The sequence below is a fragment of the Anolis sagrei genome, chromosome 2, assembly GCF_037176765.1.
Source record: "Anolis sagrei isolate rAnoSag1 chromosome 2, rAnoSag1.mat, whole genome shotgun sequence".
Classification (NCBI taxonomy): Eukaryota; Metazoa; Chordata; class Lepidosauria; order Squamata; family Dactyloidae; genus Anolis; species Anolis sagrei.
In genome coordinates, this window is record NC_090022.1 from 199,402,854 (window position 1) to 199,424,150 (window position 21,297).

The 21,297-nt window shown below is 41.5% G+C and overlaps 1 protein-coding gene across 2 annotated transcripts in view; it reads left to right on the forward strand.

The window, feature by feature from the left end:
* The first annotated feature begins 2,837 nt into the window (after window positions 1-2,837).
* Window positions 2,838-21,297, forward strand: part of TMEM38B (transmembrane protein 38B) — a 45,011-nt gene continuing 26,551 nt past the window's right edge. Inside the window, exon 1 of one of the 2 annotated variants that reach the window (XM_060762559.2) lies at window positions 2,838-3,235. In XM_060762559.2, the coding sequence (XP_060618542.2) occupies window positions 3,124-3,235 (112 nt within the window). In that variant the 5' untranslated portion in view covers window positions 2,838-3,123. Of the gene's footprint in view, window positions 3,236-12,602; window positions 12,694-21,297 lie in introns of those variants that run through there. The other variant, XM_067464345.1, reaches the window with a different exon arrangement.

Here is a 21,297-nt window from a genome sequence, read left to right on the forward strand (position 1 = left end):
TCCTACTTGGACAATGAGGGCTCACCTAATTGAATATAGTATTTTTTAATACTGATATTGTACTATGCTAATAATATAATATATGGTATGTATGTATATCTTGTAAGCTACTCTGAGTCCCCTTTGGGGTGAGAAGGGTGGCATATAAATGTTGTAAAGAAATACATAAATTAATAATTAATTAATAGATAATTTTTATCTGTTTGGGCAATGCATAGCATGAAAGTTGCATTGTATTTCACTCCAGGTCCCTTCTACACTGCCATGTAAAATCCAGGGCCCTTCCACACAGCCATATAACCCTGAATATCCAGGCAGATAATTCACAATATTTGCTTTGAACTTTTGTGTATCTTGCTAAATACTGTATTATCAGATAAATTATCTTATAGGAGATGCAAACCATCAAAGTAATTTTTGAAAGTATTGTCGAAGGCTTTCATGGCCGGAATCACTCAGTTCTTGTGGGTTTTTTCGGGCTATATGGCCATGTTTTAGAGGCATTTCTCCTGACGTTTCGCCTGCATCTATGGCAAGCTTCCTCAGAGGTGAGGTCTCTGAGGAAGCTTGCCATAGATGCAGGCGAAACGTCAGGAGAAATGCCTCTAGAACATGGCCATATAGCCCGAAAAAACCCACAAGAACTGAATTTTTGAAAGCTTTGCTTTAGAGTCCAAAGAACTTGTGTTTTATGGTTTCTATTGTTCTACTGTTTTTAATATGATGTATATTATATCTTAAAGTTTTAAACTACATTTTATGTTGTGGAGGGGCATTGATTCCCGACTGTAAACCACCTCGAGTCACCTTCGGGTTGAGAGAGGCGGTATATAAATATGGTAAATAAATAAATGAATAAATAAATATTGCTTCAGCTTCCTCACCATTGTTTTCCCCTGATTTGTCCCCCTCTGCTGTCCAAATCAGACTGAATTTCCTAGCTGTTTCCTTGGCATGGGCCTGATGCCACTCAGTGGCTGAAAAGCAGTATTGCAAAGGAAAGAGTGATGTGCTTCTAAACCAGCCATGGGCAAACTTGAGCCTTCCAGGTGTTTTGGACTTCAACTCCCACAATTCCTAACAGTCTCAGGCCCCTTCCTCCCCCCCCCCAGCTTCTTTTGAAGTCCAAAACACCTGGAGGGCCAAAGTTTGCTTAAGCAGCTGAGGGGGAAATGGAAAGGGCCTGAGGCTGTTAGGAATAGTGGGAGTTGAAGTCCAAAACACCTGGAGGGCCCAAGCTGGCCCATGCATGAGCGATCTCCTCCTACTAATTTGCATATGGGTTCTGATTGGCCAGCCCCAACATTCTAACCTTCTTAAGTGGCTGAGAGCCTGAGGCTGTTAGGAATGGTGGGAGTTGAAGTCCAAAACACATGGAGGGCCCAAGTTGGCCTATGCCTGCTCTTAACCTGTTCCACTCATGATCTCTTTCTACTTGAAATTTTTTAAGTGACCTTAGGTATATAAATAGATATAAAAATCCAAACATTTACTGGCAATAAATCAGCATTAGTGTGGTATGCTTAAGCAGGCGATTTTCCCTTTTTATGAAGCACAGTTGAAGCATTTTCTGCAGAGTCCACTGCACACACTGCATGTGTTACTCACAGGTTTGTGTACATGGGTGGCTTTCAGAAACATTTTAGTATTGCTAAATTTACTGCGATCTCAACACTGAACTAAGGCCCCTTCTACACTGCCATATAAAATCCAGATTATCTGCTTTGAACTGGATTATATGACAGTGTAGAAGGGGCGTAAGATAAAAAAAATATTAATGGTCCCATACAACTGGAAACAATTTAATTGATTATATAACAGACATGTTGCAAGTTGCTTTTGGTGTGAGAGAATCAGCTGTCTAAAAAGACATTGCCCAGGGGACGCCCCGATGTGTTACGATCCTGTGGGGAGGCTTCTCTCATGTCCTCATTTGTGTTTTTAAATACATGTTAACTGTACTCTCAACTTGCTTCTGACACGATAAAACATAAAATATACATACATGAAGAAGGAAGGATTTTTTGGGTTAGAATAAGGGTTAGGATTAGGGTTACGGTTCGGGTATGGTTTAGGGTTAGAGTAAGGTTTAGGGTTTGGATTAGTGTAAGGGTTAGAGTGAGGGTAAGGTTTAGGGCTTGGGTTTTGGTTAGAGTTACAGTTAGGGTAAGGTTTAGGGCTTATGGTTAGGGTACAGTTCAGAGTTGGGCTAAAGTTTAGGGTTGGGGTTAGGGGTTACGGATAGGGTACGGTTTAGGATTAGGGTAAGGTTTAGGGTTTGGATAGGGGGTTAGGGTACAGTTCAGGTTAGGGTTTCACTGTTAAAGAACTCTTATATTCCTCCTATATTATCTCTCTCCAGGAGCCCCTGGTGGTGGCGCAGTGGGTTCGAATCCGGGGAGAGTGGGATGAGCTCCCTCTATCAGCTCCAGCTCCTCATGCCGGGACATGAGAGAAGCCTCCCACAAGGATGATAAAACATAAAAAAAATCATCCGGGCGTCCCCTGGGCAACGTCCTTGCAGACGGCCAATTCTCTCACACCAGAAGCGACTTGCAGTTTCTCAAATCGCTCCTGACACAAAAAAAAATCTCTCTCTCCGGCCTGGCTTACATTATCTAAGCCTCTCTTGCGCAAACAGTGCTCCCGAAGGAGCGATGCGGCATATCCGTAAGGCTCGAAGCTTCCGGACCCAGCTGTCAAACACCGGAAGCGCTGCCAACCTGCCTGCATCCTACAAGACATTCACAACAAAGTCTTCCCTCTGGCCCCGCCCCCAATGGCAAAAGCCCAGCCAATCAGCTTCGGCCCCATGTGACGCAAGAGATGGGCGGAGCCACCGCCGCGCGTAACGCCAGAACTCCCGGCGCGCCCTGCCTGTGCCTACTAACGGGAGAAGAACAGCCGGCGGGGAGATGTTTAACCCCTTGTTTGCCTCAGACGATGGCCTGAAGAGAAGGGGGCGGGGACTCCCCTGAGGCCCCGCCCTCTTCCTACTCGGCTCGGCTCGAGAAGGGGGCGGGGACTCCCTTGAGGTAGGCCCCGCCTTCTTCAGGCTCGGCTCGCTCTCTGGCTTCGAGCGCTCATCCGCGGCCGGGCGCATGCGCGCCAGGTCCGTCCGCGATGGAGTCCCTCCTGGGGCAGGTGCCGCTGCGCTTCTCCCGGGTGCCCATGTTCCCCTTCTTCGACCTGGCACACTATGCCGCCTCCGTCATGTCGCTGAAGGAGCAGCGCGGTGAGTCAAGCGAGAGAGCCAGAGAGCAGTCCTGGATACCTATAGAGCCCATAGGTCCAGTTCTGGGGATTGAAAGGAGCAGCACAGCAGCCCCCGAGCATGTGCAGAGTGCTTTTCTGCATTCCTGCCACTTTGAATCAGATTCCTGGCCTGTCAGCCTGTTTCCCGCCACCTAGATTGTTTTAGAGTGCATCTACACCAGGCATGGGCAAACCTGGGCCCTCCAGGTGTTTTGGACTTCAACTCCCACAATTCCTAACAGCCGGTAGGCTGTTAGGAATTGTGGGAGTTGAAGTCCAAAACACCTGGAGGGCCCAAGTTTGCCTATGCCTGGTCTACACTCTTCAGAAACTAAACACCTTACACAATGCTACTCAGAATGGGGAAGCATTGCCCACTGGCAAGTTTTCAGGAACTATAAAGATTATATTTATTTACTATTTATTTATTTACAGTATTTATATTCTGCCTTTCTCACCCCGCAGGGGACTCAGGGAGGATTACTATGCACATATACATGGCAAACATTCAATGCCAATTAGACATACAACATATATAGACAGACACAGGAGCGATTTATCATTAATAATAATAATAATACTAATAATAAAAACTTTATTTATACCCCGCCACCATCTCCCCAAGGGACTCGGAGCGGCTTACATGAGGCCAAGCCCAACAGCACATCAAAAGCAACAAGCAATAATAAAATAACAAGCAATAAACAAAATAACTTGGGACTATGTCTGTTCTTGTTTTATTGTATTTTAAAGTTAATTGTATTGTTTTAATCTACTGCTGTAAACCGCTCCGAGCCAAATTGGGAGTAGCAGTATACAAATAAAATAAATAAAATAATAAAATAAAAATAAACAATACAGTTAATATAACTCATAAGTAGACAAAAACACGCAAGAGTTTAAAAACCTATGGCTGGGCCAAATGTAATAGTTAAAACTTTAAAATTAAATGCTAGACATGAGCAGAGGATGCTTTTCCGGCTTCATGAGGGTATGCTCGATTCCGGTCACAGGGGGAGTTGCCACTTCACTTGTGACACCGAGTCCTATGGTGGAGTACTTCCTCGTTCTTCTGCACATAAATTAGTTAAATTAGCCTCCCTGCATAAAGCGGTACCTAAATTTCCTACTTGACAGAGGCAACTGTCTTTCAGGCTGCATAGGTCAACAGCAAGCTGGACTATTAATGGTTGGGAACTTACTCCAACCCAGGCTGGCTTCGAAATCATGATTTAATAATAATAATAAAAGAAAAAAAAAACTTTATTTATACCCTGCCACCATCTCCCCAGAGGGGACTCAGAGCGGCTTACATGAGGCCAAGCCCGGTGATACATTACAGCAAAATAAATACAGAAGAGCAAAAAATAACATCACAATAAAATAAGTAAAACATACAGATAAAATAAAACAGCGCAAAATAACAAAGTGAAAAATCAAACACAGTGGGAGGGCTAAATGTACAGCTGGCTGCTAACTAGCTGCGCCACGGCCCGGGATTATTATTATGATAATAATATAGCACAAATATAGTAACACCCCTTGGTTAGTCTACCACCCTAGTTACCTTGGGAGGCATTCTCTACCATAGAGCATGCCACATGAATGCTGATCTTCTCCTTACCCCAGTGGTTCTCAACCTGTGGGTCCCCAGATGTTTTGGCCTTCAACTACCAGGAATCCTAACAGCTGGTAAACTGGCTGGGATTTCTAGGAGTTGTAGGCCAAAACACCTGGGGACCCACAGGTTGGGAACCACTGCTTAGCCCAATACCGCTAGACCTCTCTGCCTTACACTGTTATTTTGGACTTGCATAGCTCTCCTGTCTTATGGGCTTTTCCTAGACATCCGATTGGCCATTGTGTAAACATGATGCAAATTAGGTCTTTGGTCTGACATACTAATGTTTTAAAAGGCTAGAAAGAGGCATCTAAAAGTGGCTCTCTTTTGCAGCATGGTATTTTTTTTTTTAAAATATGTGTGATCCATGTATGACACTTATCACCTCGTTTTTATTATTTTTTGTTTGGTGACTTCAAAAGCAGGAAAACTAAAGTACCACCAACTTTTGGAGACTTTTGGCGTTGACAATATGGACAGTGAATTTATGATGCTCTCGCTTGATTTTTATTTTTATTATTTTTATTATTTTGTTTGCTTGGTGCTTTTAAAGGCAAAGAGGAGCTTGAAATCAACCTCTCTCTCTCTCTCTTTCTCTCTCTCTCTATAGAGAGAGGTTGATTTCAATTATATATAAAGAGAGAGTTGAGGCAAAGTGCGTCTGTCTGTCTTTTTGTTTGTTTACTTAAATCCTTTCTCTACTTCAAGGGGGACTCAGGTGGCTTTACAAATAGCAACTATTTGACACCTTTAGACTACAAACAATTAAATACCTTAAGTTAAAATTTAAAATTAGAGTTGCCTTCGGGCTGAGAAAGGCGGGATATAAATACCGTAAATAAATAAATAAAAACACCCATTAAAACGTATAAACATTATAATCACTATTAAAATCACGTCAGTGATTCCCAAACTTAGGTGCTTAGTCCAGATGTTTGGACTTTATCTACCAGAGTTCCTGGCCATAGTAGAAGCTGGCAGGGGCTTCTGGGAATTGAAGTCCAAAACACCTGGAGGGCCAACATTTGGGAACCACTGTCAGGTGCAAGTGCTATTTGTTTCCATTTGAAGGGCTTGTGGGAAATAGGGTCAGGAACTGGGTTGTTGTAGGTTTTTTTGGGCTATGTGGCCATGGTCTAGAGGCATTCTCTCCTGACGTTTCACCTGCATTTATGGCAAGCATCCTCGGAGGTAGTGAGGTCTGTTGGAACTAGGAAAAGGGGTTTATATATCTGTGGAATGACCAGGGTGGGACAAAGGACTCTTGTCTGCTGGAGCTAGGTGTGAATGTTTCAACTGACCACCTTGATTAGCATTTGATGGCCTGACAGTGCCTGGAGCAATCTTATGTTGGGGGGTGATTATATGTCCTTGTTTGTTTCCTCTCTGTTGTGCTGTTGTAATTTTAGAGTTTTTAAATACTGGTAGCCAGATTTTGTTCATTTTCCTGGTTTCCTCCTTTCTGTTGAAATTGTCCACATGCTTGTGGATTTCAATGGCTTCTCTGTGTAGTCTGACATGGTGGTTGTGGGAGTGGTCCAGCATTTCTGTGTTCTCAAATAAAATGCTGTGTCAGGAACTATAGCACTGTCCCATACAGTGCTATACACATTTTGGGTGCCTAAAATGTTAGCCCTGTCTGGGTATATTTAACCAGTTGATTCCCAAAAACGGCACCAATTTTCCCCATCATTTCTAGTTTTTGAGATACAGAACATATGCCATATATCAGTCTGTATCTGCTTGCCCATAGAAAACCATGGTAACCATAAGAAACTAGCTGATATGGTCTAGCCAATGCAATGTAAATAACACCGGGAACACGCCTAAAAAGCAAGGCACCAAGATAAAAATGTGGTTTTCTTTGTTGGGATGTTTAATTTATTTGCTTTCTAATGGGTTCCCATGCTGGCTTAGAAACATACACGTAAATATATTCTGATAGGAATCCAAACTCCATAATAGAAAAGCAGGTGGCAGAATTAAAGCGAACACCAAGGGTATGCAGAAATTTTAAGTGGAGTCACAGTATCATGAAGTTCAAAGAGGCTTTATAGGACATCTTGTCCAACTTCTTGCTCAGTGCAAGATCTCCAGCTAAAAGATCTTTAGCAGCCTATTATCTTTCTAAAGACGTCAAGAGAAGGAGACCCCACCACTTTGCAGGGTACTTTGTTCCAATGCTGAACCACTCTCACTGTCAAGAAGTTCCTTCTGATGTTCGACCAAAATCTGCTCTCCTGACATTCAAAGCCACGAGAGCTGGCCCTACTCGCTGTGGTAGGGCTTTGAGGTGTTTAAAGAGTGCAGTCATGTCACCCCATAATCTTCTCTTCACCAAGCTGAACATGCCCAGCTCCTTCCATCTCTTCATATGTTTGTTCTTCATGTCCCTTATCACCCCCAATGCCCTTCTCTGAACTTGCTCCATCTTTTCTGTATGCTTCTTAAAATGAGGTGTCCCAGAGTTGAATGCAATACTCCAGATGAGGCATGACTAATGCAGAATATAATGGGACTATTACTTCCTTGAACTGCTTCTATTAATGCAAACTAGAGCCCCTTCCACACAGCTGTAGAAAATCCATATTGAACCGGATTATATGGCAGTATGGACTCAGATAATCCAGTTCAGAGCAGATATTGTGGATTGATATTCTGGGTTATATGGCTCTGTGGAAGGACCCTAAAAGGGCATTTGCATTTTTTGCTGTAGCGTGACACTGTGCTTCTTATGTTCAGTTCATGATCAATACTAATCTCAGTTCCTGTTCTCATGTATCCCCTATCCTATATCTGCGTGCTTGGTTTTTCTGGCTTAAATATAGAATTTTGCATTTGTTTCTATTGAATTTCATTTTACTTATATTTGCCCAATGTTCTTGTTTATTTAGCCCCTTTTTGCCACATGTGTTCTTTTTATTGTTATTATTTATTTATTTTAATCCCACTTTTCTCCCACGGGTGAGTCTCTGGGCCCTTCCACACAGCCCTATATCCCAGGATATCAAGGCAGAAAATCCCACAATATCTGCTTTGAACTGGGTTATCTGTGTCCACACTCAGATAATGTGAGATTTTCTGCCTTGGTATTCTGGGATATAGGGCTGTGTGGAAGGACCCTCAAAGCTGCATACAAATCATTACAGAAATGTCATAATACAGAAACACAACATCACACACACCCCCAACCCAAGCAAATAAACAATAAACTGACACATTGTATAAACACATTACATAAACCATATCAAATAGCATAATAAATAACAATTAACATTAAAAAATCCCTGAGTCTTAGGCCACTGAGGTAATCCTTAAAGCATTATATTGAAAATCTCATAGCTCCAACTATTTGGCTGTATGAGCCTTGCCAGATCAAAAAAGCCTGCTTTTTAAGGGTTGTCTGGGAAGGCCTGCTTCGAAAGAAAGGTTTTAACCTGGGAGCAAAAGGCCAGTAATGAGGGGGGGGGGGGGGGTGAATGCACTTCTTAGAGGAAGGAGTTCCTGAGCCACTGAGCTACCACCGAGAAGACCCTCTCTTTCATTTCCACCAGCTGTGCTTGTGACAGTGGTGGGGCCGAGAGAAGGGTCTCTCCTGATTATCTCAGGGCTCGTGTGGGCTGATAGGAGGAGATGTGGTCCCTCAAGTAGGCTAGGTGTATACTCTTTAATTGTGATATTCCAACTGTGGGAAATTGAAAGACTTTTGCCTGGTGCTGAAATAATGTTGATAATAACTATTTGGATTAATGGGGCACCTTATCCATCAATGGACAAGAGTGGAAGTCTCTTATTTCATTACATCATGTTTTCTTCATTGATGGGACCCCAAGCTTAAGATCGTCTGGGACCCAGTTTTTGAGCATATTCAGAACTACTTAGTTTGTAGCATCAGGTGGATTGTGGCACATACAAGTTGTGAAATCTCATAGTGATTGAAATCTAGAACTAAACTCCTTATACAATACTACTCAGAATGGGAAAGCATTGATCGGTGCTGGTTCACTGATGATCTAGAACAAGTTTTCAGGAACGATGAAGATGATAATAAAATAACACAAATATAGTATCAACCTCCGGCTAATCTACCACGCCAGTTACCTTGAGAGGCATGCTTTATGATAGGGTATGCCACATGAATGCTCCTTAGCCCAATACTTCTGGACCTCTCTGTCTTACGCTGATATTTTGGACTTGCATAGCTCTTGGCCTATGGGCATTTCCTAGACATCTGATTGGCTGCTGTGTAAACATAATGTAAAATAGGTCTTTGGTTTGATCCAGTAGTGTTCCTGTGTTCCTTAAGTGTTGTCTTTGCTTCACCATAGTACTTTGAAGGAACCATAGTTCCAAGACTGGTTTTTTGATTTGCCTCATTGGGCAAATGACACTTTTACTCAGAAAGTGACAATTGACCCCCAGACTCAATCACATAACTGAACCCCAATGGCCAGTTGCTAGTATTTATTTATTTATTTACCGTATTTATATACTGCCTTACTCAGCCTGAAGGCCACTCAAGGCGGTTTACATCTATGATATGGACATCTAGTAGCATTTTGCTAAATGTGATTCGTGTTTAACTGAAATCCATATTAGATAACTGACATAGGTGGCAAAAAAGGAGGTCCTAATTCTTCGCCATCACTTTGCTTGTTGCTAAATTATTGACGGCTGCTAATTTGAACAATTTTTCTGAAAGGTTGAAAAGAAAGGAGAGGCTTACAGCTATGTCCATGATCGCTAACAAACCCTTTCCGTGCTCTGTATGGGCTTTTTTGCAGAGTTTCCAAAGGTATTCATGCTGCAACTATTGGATGCTGAACAGTGGATGAGATTCAAGCCAGTTGGATCTTTGAATGGCATCTGCCAGGAAACCTTCTCATGGGATATGTGCTCATGCTTATTTATTCTCCATACTTCTTTTTGTCCTAGACAAAGTGCCTTGGTTGAGGGATTGAGCGGAAACATAAACAATAGAATCTATTTGATTTCTCTAATGGCATAACTATAGGTGAATTGGAGAATGAGCCAATTCTCCCCATGAATCAAGGCATGACTTTTATATCCTGTTTTTCTCCCATCACTGGAATCAAGGCCACGCTCAACTGAAAACATTGCATTCAAAGAACACAATTGAAGCAAACCTCTTCTGGACCTCTCTGTCTTACGCTGGACAAGTTTAAACAAAAGAGTTAAATGCAGTTTATATAATGTAGAATTCTTCTTACTGTTTCACATTAGAGGAGCCCTGGATTGTTAGAGAAGGAAAGCAAACCAAAGAAGGGCAAAATGTCACCATAAAGTATTCAATTAAAAACAAAAACTCATCCTACTCTTTCAGTATGTATGGAATGAACAGGTTGGATATTTGGTCGTTCCCGGATGCCATTCAAATCCAGTTTTGCTGCTCTTAGGACCCTTCCAGACAGGCCCTATATCCCAGGATCTGATCCCAGGTTTTCTGCTTTGACCTGGACTGTATGAGTCCCCACTACCAGATAATTTGGGATAAACAGAAAACCTGGGATCCTATCCTGAGATATGGGGCTTGTCTGGAAGGGCTCTTAGTTGCTGGATGTGCTTATATATCTATCTGATCTCATCTCCTGCCACTGCCACCCCACACACTTGTCAGGAAAACTCTGAACTTTAATGACCCACTGTTCCTGTGCCATAATGGACTGGAGCCCGAGAGCAAGCTGTACAAATCAGGTTATGAGAGTATTTTGGGATTTGGGTGTCCTGCCACACCCTGCTGTTTCTGTAAGGGTGGCAATGACAGGGGGATGCTTGCAAGTGGGAAAAGCTGTATACATTTAGAGTCATGTCTCAAGGAAAAGGCTAACACTGCCGCCTACTGGATAGGCAGTCCCCAAGTTACAAACATCTGACTTACAAATGATTCATAGTTAAGAACAGGAGTGAGACAAGAAGTGAGAGAAATTGACCTCTTGAAAGGGAAATTCACTCCTGGAAGAGTTATCATGTGGGAAAGATGTCTCCACTGAAACTTTCTCACCAATCCTTGTTTCTATAACAAGCCACATTTTTCAAAATCCAATTATAACAAGGATAGACAGTGAGGTGAAATCTTTTGAACATGGGCACAGAGAAGCAAAGCAAACACCACAGTTAACTCTTCCCTATGCTATCCAAAGCTGAAAAAAGAGTTGCTTCTTAACTGCCCTGGAGTTTTTGACTTAGTGAGATTTTTGAATCAGAACAGCAGATTGCCATGCCTATCAGAAAGTCCTCTGGGAGAGCACACTATTTCAAGAGTGGTTTTCCATATGGCCGGGCAGGCAGAAGCAGGAAGCTCTTTTGAGGAACTCGAGATCAAAGGAGTCCTGGACATGGAATTACACCATTTTTGGGTCCCATGCTTTCATCCTGCTAGGAGTAATTTTTATACAGTGGGACTTCGCTATCCACTGGGGTTTGGTTCCAGGACCCCTTGTGGATGCCAGAATCCATGGATGCTCAAGCTCCTTTATATACAGTGCTGTAGTAAAATATTGTCTCTTTTACAAAATGGAAGTATCATATTATAAATATAAAATGGTTGATTCTGTGGATACAGAATCTGGAAATTGAGGACTCACTGTACAATGGCTGCAGCTGTTATACCTAAGCTTTTATTCTGTGCTTTTAGGAGCGTGTATATTTCTGCGTGCATGCATGTGTGCATGCATGTTTTAATTCACCGTAATCTGTCCTGAAATTGAGAAATAAAGGGTGGCATATATTTAGAGTACCGGAGCTTCACTCTTTTGCCTTAAGCCATTAGGAGATAATTATGATACTCTTATAGTCTCATGTGAGTTTTCTGTATTTAATCCTAATACATTAAGTAATAAACATTTGTGATAATTTGAAGCAATTATGTACACACTTTAAAAAAACAATTTATGTGTTTTCCCCCCCTAAACTTTTTGAAAACGTCTTTACATTGCACTTTGTATGTGACTTTGTTATTGCAATTTTTATGAAATCATAGGAGTCATACAAACATACATACAGTAGAGCAGGGGTCTTAAAACTTTTTAAACATAGGGCCAGGTCACAATCCCTCAAACTGTTGGGGGGCCGGATTATAATTTGAAAAAAAAAATGAATTAATTCCTATGCACACTGCACATATCTTATTTGTAGTGCAAAAACACTTAAAACAATACAGTAATAAAAACGAAGAACAATTTTAGCAAATATAAACTTATTAGTATTTCATTGGGGAGTGTGGGCCTGCTTTTGGCTGATGAGATAGAATTGTTGTTGTTGTGTGCTTTCAAGTCGTTTCAGACTTAGGTTGACTCTGAGTGAGGGCTGGGTAAATGACCTTGGAGGGCCGTATCCGGCCCCTGGGCCTTAGTTTGAGGACTCCTGCAGTAGAGTCTTCCTTATCTGACATAAATGGGCTGACAGAATGTCGGATAAATGAAAATGTTGGATAATATGGAGTCTTCTACTGTTATCTGTCTGACGTGATGCTAGACACCTAGAATACTAACAACAGGGACTCAAAGGGTTAAGGCAAGGCAACGCCTCGGGGCTGGAGCGGCCCAGCAGGAAATACCCGGATGCAAAAGAGGAGTGTGGAAATCACAGAGGGAAGGAGGGAGGGTGCTTCTACTTCTGGTCCTGCCTCTTTTCCCCCTTTCTTCCCTCCTCCTCCTCCTCCTTGTCTTGTCTTTTTGATTAATTGGGAATGGGAGAGAGAGTTGGTGAGCACTCCTTTAATTGAAGGGGAAATGCTCGAGGAAAAGTGGGGCGTCGGATAAGAGTGTCGGATAAGACGGAATGTTGGATAAGCGAAGGTCAGATAAGCGAGACTCTACTATACTTTATTTTATAGTGCCTGTACTCAGGAGTGAACTGCATCTTAATATGTGTTTTTATATAATAATTATATATGATGTCTTTAAATAGGAAAAAAAGAACTGAGATGCATGTTTGAGAGGAAAAGTTTTGGTGTGTGGACAGTTCATTCTCTGTCTGGTACTTCTTCACTTCTTTCACCGTAGAAGCAAAGAAGAACTGGAAATGCAAACTTCTCTGAAGTTTGCAAAAGAGGAGCCACTGTGGGAAGTTTGAAGTGGAAGAATCGTGGGAAAGGGAGTACTTCTTATTCCCTCCTTTTTAAAATTCCAAGAACTTCATTGCCTGTATCCTTTTGTATTATGTAATTAGGCCCTTTTAGCACTCTTGTCATTGCCGCTTATCCAGTATATGGGAAGATAACTTTACAGTGATCCCATGCTGTGTGCTTTCATGATGCCTGCTCATTATTAAGTCTTGCAGAGTAAACATACCTGAAAAGACAGGGCTCAAACTGGTGAAATATTAAACTTTGAATTAAGGTCTTCTAGCCCACGCTATAGCTATCAACATCACGTTAAATGGGGACAAGTTGAAGCCACAGACTTTAGTCCCATCTTAGCAAAGGATCAAAAGCCTGTGTTCTAATTATTAACTTGTTTTTTGGATCCAACTGTATCTGTTGTGTCACTTTCTTCCATAGAGGAACAAACACATAGTTGGGTTCCTGTGAGTTTTCTGGGCTGTATGGCCATGTTCCCGAAGCATTCTATCCTGATGTTTCACCCACATGTATGGCAGGCATCCTCAGAGGTTGTGAGGTCTGTTGGAAACAAGGCAAGTGAGGTTTATATATCTGTGGAATGTCCAGGGTGGGAGAAAGAACTCTTGTCTGCTTGAGGCAAGTGGGAATGTTGCAGTTGGCCAGCTTGATGGAGTATTTAATGGCCTTGCAGCTTCAAAGCTGCACCCTGGACATTCCACAGATATATAAACCTCATTTGCCTGGTTTCCAACAGACCTCACAACCTCTAAGGATGCCTGCCATAGATGTGGGCGAAATGTCAGGAGAAAATGCTTCTGGAACATGGCCACACAGCCCGGAAAACTCACAGCAACCCAATGATTTCAGCCATGCAAGCCTTCGACAACACAAACTACATAGTTGCAGCTACTGCAGAAGACAATAAGGATAGAGGAATGCTCACTAGATTGGAAAAATACTGAAGTTTATATATCTATGTAAGTATATTGGGAAGGTTTAGCCTAGGTAGGGACGTGAAATGTGTGTGAATGTTTAAGGATGTATATATGTGGTAAGTGTAATTTTCAGAAACAAGTCTCAGAATACACAGTCCTTAGTTTCATGTTTTGAAATGGAAATTATTACTATTATTCCCTTTTGAAATTGGGATAATAGATGTTTCCATATCGACTGCCTACAAACCGTAAAGAGCATTGCCAATTTAAATGTAATAATGTATATTTGTTATAGATAAGACCTGGGTCAATATGTTATAAGGTGTGTGGCAGTTTGCAAACAGCTGGGGTGTGGGCCATATGTTACAAATTTTCCACTCTATTCCTTTCTTCCCTTTGTGAAATTTCTGATTTCCCCCCTCCCACCATTCGTTTTTCTATTTCTTAGTTCTTTGAAGCTAGTTTTAAGGATCTCTTGTCCTTGTGAATTTTTCCTAACTTTTTCTTTACTTCCACAAATTAATTTTCTCCTGTCTGTGGGAGTGGTGCTATTTTTATTCCATGAGCAATGGCATTCAAATACCGAACATGCTGGAAATAGAAGCATTGGAAGAAACTGGGAATGACTCACAAGAGCAAGGGGTGTGAATCAGGTATGATGTTGGACTGAGAGTCCCAGAAGCCCAACATGTCTGCCTGTCTTCATTTTCTAATCCCTTGTTATTGTCCCCCGTTGCATAAATAAATAAACGTTATTTATATCCAGCCACCATTTCCACAAAGGGACTCAGGGCAGCTTTAAAGGCGCTCCAGAGTGCACATATAACATACAACAGGTAAAAACGGTACAAAAGTATAAAAATTATAACAACTTCTATTAACACATGTAGCATAAAATCAAAATAATACAATTTTAAAACAACAGTAGATAAAACTAACTGATGTCAATTCACAAGGTGTCAAGTGTCAGCTTCATCTGGGCCCATTCAGCCTACTCAAGGTCAAAGGCCTGTCTGAACATCCATGTTTTCAGGTTGGAATAGAAGGATTGAAGGGTGGGGTCTAATCAAATCTCTTTTGGGAGGGTTTTACAGAGCGGGGGGGGGGGGGGCACCACAGAGAAGGCCCTCTCTCTCATCCCCTCCAACTGTGCTTGAGATGGTGGTGGGACTGAGAGAAAGGCCTCCCCTGTCGATCTCGAAAGCCTGCACCGATTCATAGAAAGAGATGCAGTTGGACCCAAAGCAGCCCCGAATAATTCCACACGTCTCCTGTTTTTCGAGTGGAAATGGAAGAAGTGTACCCTGGGATATGACCCATGTTTCCGAAGCCCTACCCTAACATTTATAAACTACCCAAACAATTAGATTTCTTAAGAAAGGGAAAGGAGGACACAGGGGGAATAGATAGAGAAATAATAATAATAATAATAATCATCATCATCATCTTTATTTATACCCCACCACCATCCCCAAAGGGCACTCGGGGAGGCTAACATGTGGTCAAGCCCAAAATTACAGCAAAATAAAATACAAAGAAGCAATAATACCATCAAAATAAATACATAAAACAACAAAATAAAATAATTTCAAAATGATATGATAGAGAAATGGAACAAAGTTTGACAATGCCAAAATAAACTGGTTAGCAGCATACAGTCAAGTGGATCATTTCGTTACTGTTTTTTTCACTAGGGGTGAAGTTTTTCATCTACCTGGTAGGCCTTCTTCCTTTCCCTGGAGGGATCAGTCACAGTATCCTTTCCTTGAATAGACAAGAATATATTTTGGTTACATTTTATAATACAAATCAAATGTATGAAAAGAGTGTTTGCTTGTCTCTTGACCTTCTCGCAAATATATGGATATATATTTCATGAGAAATATGTGCATATATACACTTGCGATACAAGGTGCCTGGATTTAGCGCCACTCTTGTGCTCCTTACCTGCCACTTGGTAAACCTGATACTTCATCTAGATAATTACCTCCCTTGTTAACCTTGTCAAACACACAATTACGCTTAATTAATGGCACTGTATATGCTAGAAGAAATATTGATGAGCTTCACGTGAACAGAGCAGTGATCCTGTAATCCTGAATGTGAACCATCAGAAGTGACGTGCAATTCATATATTAATGCTTGAGAATATATATTTTGTGCTTGCTGAGACGTAGACAATGGTTAATTTAGCCCTTGCAAAAGGGTTTCCATAGAATTGAGGTTGTGCGAATGCCTAAAGATATAAGTGGATCCTGTTTTGCAGATTATACTTGACTTTCATCTGTCTTCCTTGATATGGATAAAAAGCAGCTTAGAGGAAATCAAGGCTCATTAATGGCTACTTCTAATGTCTTATGAATTACTAAAAGCAAATTACTAGAAATAATTGCTGTTTCTCTATTAAACATGTCAGATAGAGGCGAGAAACGTGTGACCTCTGGATGATGTTGAACTGCAGCTTTATCAGTCTTACCTACATAGTCAAGGATGAGGCGTATGGGATATGCAGTCCAGCATCTGTCCTGGTGCTGGTGGTTCTTGCCATAGGGAATTGGTTGTAGTAGTTCTTTCTGACTTGTTGTTGTTCATTTGTTCAGTCGCTTCCAACTCTTTGTGACCTCATGGAGCAGCCCATGCCAGAGCCAGCCCATGCCACCCCCAGCTCCTTCAAGCCAGTCACTTCAAGGATACCAACCATTCATCTTGCCCTTGGTCGGCCCCTCTTCCTTTTTTCCTTCCATTTTCCCCAGCATCATTGTCTTCTCTAAGCTTTTCTGTCTGCTCATGATGTGGCCAAAGTACTTCATCTTTGTCTCTAATATCCTTCCCTCCAATGAGCAGTCGGGCTTTATTTCCTGAAGTATGGACTGGTTCTCACAGTCCAAGGCACTCCCAGAACTTTCCTCCAACACCACAGTTCAAAAGCATCTATCTTCCTTCGCCCTATGGTCCAGCTCTCACATCCGTAGCTGACTACAGGGAATGCCATTGCTTTAACTATGTGGATCTTTGTTGCCAGTTTGATGTCTCTACTCTTCACTATTTTATTGAGATTGGTAATTGTTCTCCTCCTTTCCAACTTACAGCAACCCTAAGTCAAAGGTTTTGTGACATGATTTGTTTTAAGGGGTTCAGCTACAGCTGGTGGCACCCTAATGTGGTCACACATGGTGCCACCAGGCAAGCAGCACCCCTCAGCACTAGTGAATGGGAGCTCCTGGTGGAATGAGTGATCTAGTTTGGGTTGTTGTCCCCATTTGACCAAAGATTGTGCCTGCCTCTCTCCCCCCCCCCCCCCCCCACTATTCCAACCTGGCAGTCTGGAACACTACTTCTTTCGTTGTCCTTCCTTTCTTCTGCTACTTGCCCTGTGCTTCCTTCTGGAGACGCAGAGGAGCCCCACAGACAACACTGCCTCCAGCTTTCTCAGCCTGGTCCTCAGTCCTGCCAGACTTGGAAGAGGCCATTGAGTGGTAGTAGCAACCAGCACTACCAGTGACCACAGCAGATTATACCCTGATTGGTAGAGGAGGGTAGCTGGGAGCTCTTGAGATGGACAGTGCGCTATGCCCCCACCACAAATCATTTCCTTCTAACGGTGTCACCCAGTGTGGTCTGCACCCAAAGCTCCCCCAGCCCCATTGCTTCTATCTCAGGCTGACGTAGTGTGCCTTACCCAAAATCACCCATCATCCATCGTGAGCAGGGATTTGAACCCTCTTCTTCTTGTCCTGATCCGACATCAAACACGACACCACTCTGACTTTTACACAAGGGTGTATTTATACTCCTGACATACAGCCCTACACATAGCACAGTTAAGGGAAAATGTTAAATGAAATAAGTTGGGTTGATAGTTCATTTTTGGATAAAACAGAGAAGAAACTTAAAATCCTAGGAATTGTATCCTCTCACACCAGTTCTTGAGAAATAAAATGGTTTTGGATGGCTCCAGTTCATGATGAATGTCTTTTTTCCAGACATTCTTATGCTTAAATAGGTCCTTTGACATTGAGTAAACTTATATTTTGATAAGGTTTTTTTTTTCATGTGAGGGGCGACTTGAAAAACTGCAAGTCACTTCTGGTATGAGAAAATTGGCCATCTGCAAGGATGTTGCCCAGGGGATGCCGGGATGTTTTGATGTTTTACCATCCTTGTGGAAGGCTTCTGTCATGTCCCCGCATGGGGAGCTGGAGCTGACAGAGGGAGCTCATTTGCGCTCTCCCCAGATTTGAACCTCTGACCTGACGGTCTTTAGTCCTGCCGGCACAAGGGTTTAACCCATTGCGCCACCGGCGGCTCCGATTTTGATAGGTGGGGTCTAAGATTGTAGCCTGGGTCAGTTTGTTCTGTATGCTCTAGAGGACATGTGTCAAACACAAGACCTGCGGGCTGGATCTGGCCCACCACGGGATTTTATGTGACTCACAAGACTTTCAATGCCAGGGTATTGAAATAGTTACATTTATACAGTCTTATAATTACAAATGGCTCTTTGAAGGCTGATGTGGCCCTTGGTGAAAATAAATTTGACACCCCTGTTCTAGATTCAGCAGGACTGTAGATTTGTTATATTTTAATTTGTATCCTATCTTTTCCATGGGAAAATCCACAAGACGGGTGAATTTTTCCTAATTGCCAGAGCGGTTTGGTGGGCATAGTAGCAGTGATGTGAGAGAATTTTTCTCAAGTTATTTAAAGAACGCTTTTGTAGTTTGGAATGTGACATTTAAGAACATATATGATCAGACCAAAGGTTTATCTTGACCAGTGTTTTGTTCTCACAATGGCTAGCCGGATGTGTTTATTATCATCTTCCTACTTGTTTTTCCTGTGGCTGGTTATCACAGGCATGCTTCCTTTGGCATTTGTACAATTTAACTATAACAGCCTGCCCTCTATACATTTGTTTAAATTTCCTTTTAGAGTGATCCTAATTATATACAGCAATCATATATATCATGTGGCAAATTTTATTGTGCTGTATGAAGAGCTACTTCCATTTCTTTGTTCACCATAACTCTGGGATTAGATAAAGGAAATGGAAACTTTTTCTTATTTTCTCTACATAATGTTAAATTTTATGCACTTAATATGCAAAGGCTCTGGCATAAACCAGTACAGGTGGTCCCAGGGGTAATCGGCACACTGGGTGCCATGCCAAAAGATCTCAGCCGACATTTGGAAACAATAAATATTGACAAAATCACGATCTGTCAGCTGCAAAAGGCCATCTTACTTGGATCTGCACGCATCATTCAAAAATACATCACACAGCCCTAGACACTTGGGAAGTGTTTGACTTGTGATTTTGTATGATACGAAATCCAGCATATATCTCTCGTTTATTGTGTCAGTAAAATAATAATAATAATAATAATAATAATAATAATAACAACAACAACTGTATTTTGTACTCTGCCTTCATCTCCCCGAAGGGACTCTGGGTGGCTTACATATGGCACAAAGTGACGAGACAAAGCATAAAATAAACACACAGTAGAATACAAAATAAGAACTGTAGCATATAAAAACAGTAATTTAAAACTCAGAACAATGCCCAATGACCTATGGTGACAATTACCATAAGACATGGCCAAACTGTAAACAAGAAAAGGGAATAGGATTGTGCAAATTGTAGCTAAGGATCAGGGCATGGGATGAAAGTGCAGTGCTATGTCGTTGATTGGGGACCATTAGGGCTAGACATTCTCAAAGACTTGTTTAAACATCCAAGTCTTCAGATCCCTATAGAAGGAGGACTGTGTAGGGGCCTGCCTAATCTCCCTGGAGAGAGCATTCCAAAGCCGGGGGGTCACCACCAAGGGGGCCCTCTCCCTCATCCCCACCAACCGCGCTTATGATGGTGGTGGGACTGAGAGGAGGCCCTCCTCGCAGATCTCAACGCAGGTTCATGGGGGGAGGGGGGGTGGTGGTCATGAAAATAGGCAGGGCCCGAACTGTTCAAGGCTTTGTAGGTGATGACCTGCACTTTGAATTGAGACCAGAAACTTATCAGCAGCCAATGGAGCTGCTTTAATAGGGACATTGTAATCTTTCCTCATGGATATCCCAGTCCCCTGATCATTTGATTTGTCCTATTTTTACCCCTTCTCCGGCTCTATAGCATTACTTTTGAAGTATGATGGACTAGAGTTGTACAGAGAATTTCAGTCTTAGTTGTACTGTTTTTTGGTTGTGGGGTCATTAGACTTTGTAGATATTTATTTGCATTATTGATATGTCATCTTCTAGTGCACAGATTCTTCCAAAGTTGCTGCTAAGAAGGAACCATATAATAATATAATATTTAATTGTAAATGAAAACATTAAGAATTAAATAGTAATCAGAATCGTATCCACATAGTAGTTGTTGATAGATGATCTTTGAGAGGAGAGGAGGAGAGACTCCAGATGAAACCTGGTCCTGGTGCTATACTTATCTACCTCCCACTCGTTCCTGGAATTATTTTGTAAGGGGAAGGCAATGCTGATAGAAAGCCATGCAATTGAGTGTGCATCATGTTGAGTCTAAAAAGAGCAGGTCTTATTAAGGTGTCCTTTCTCTTTTTTAGCCTTCTTCACTTACCCTCTCTCCTTGCATCCAGTTATGGTTCTCACTCCACTATTTTTTTTAATAGCAATAACTAGTAAATATATATTCTATATATTAATATATATTCTATGTATTAAGATATTCTTAAGATAAAATACCAGAAGAAACCAGAATTTTACTTATTAGGCATAACAGATTCTGACATAACATTAGATCCCAATGACAACATTTTATTCACATATTTGACTACAGCTGTCAGGATTGGCTATGCTAAACATTGGAAGTAAAAGGAAGTACCAGACTTAGATGAATGGATACAAAAAGGAAGAGAAATCAGGGACATGGATAAACTAACTTTTTTATTAAAGAAAAATTTAGGAAACCCGATTAGACACACAGACTGGTCCAAGCTTGAAGAATATGAAAAAAGGACAATAAACAAAATATTAAAAGGCATTATTTCTATTCTTTCTTTCTCATTTTGCTGAACATTTAATTCACTTATTTTTACTTTTTTACCCTCAACTTAGAACATTTTTGCACAAACCTAACCTCAAATGACTACATGGAAGTCACCAAGATTTAATTAATTAATTAATTAAATATTGATAAATCTTGAATCTTTTTTTCTTTTCTTTTTCTTTTTCTATCTTATTATCTTACTTTTCTATCATATCGTTGTTCTCCCTCTTTACTTGTAGAAGATAACCTCCCCCCTCTTATCCCCATATCCCCACATCCTCTTATTTTCCCCTTTCTATCCCTAATTAAAATAAAATATATATACAAAAAAAGATATTCCATACATAAATAAACAGTGAGCAGTGTTATGAGTTTAGTC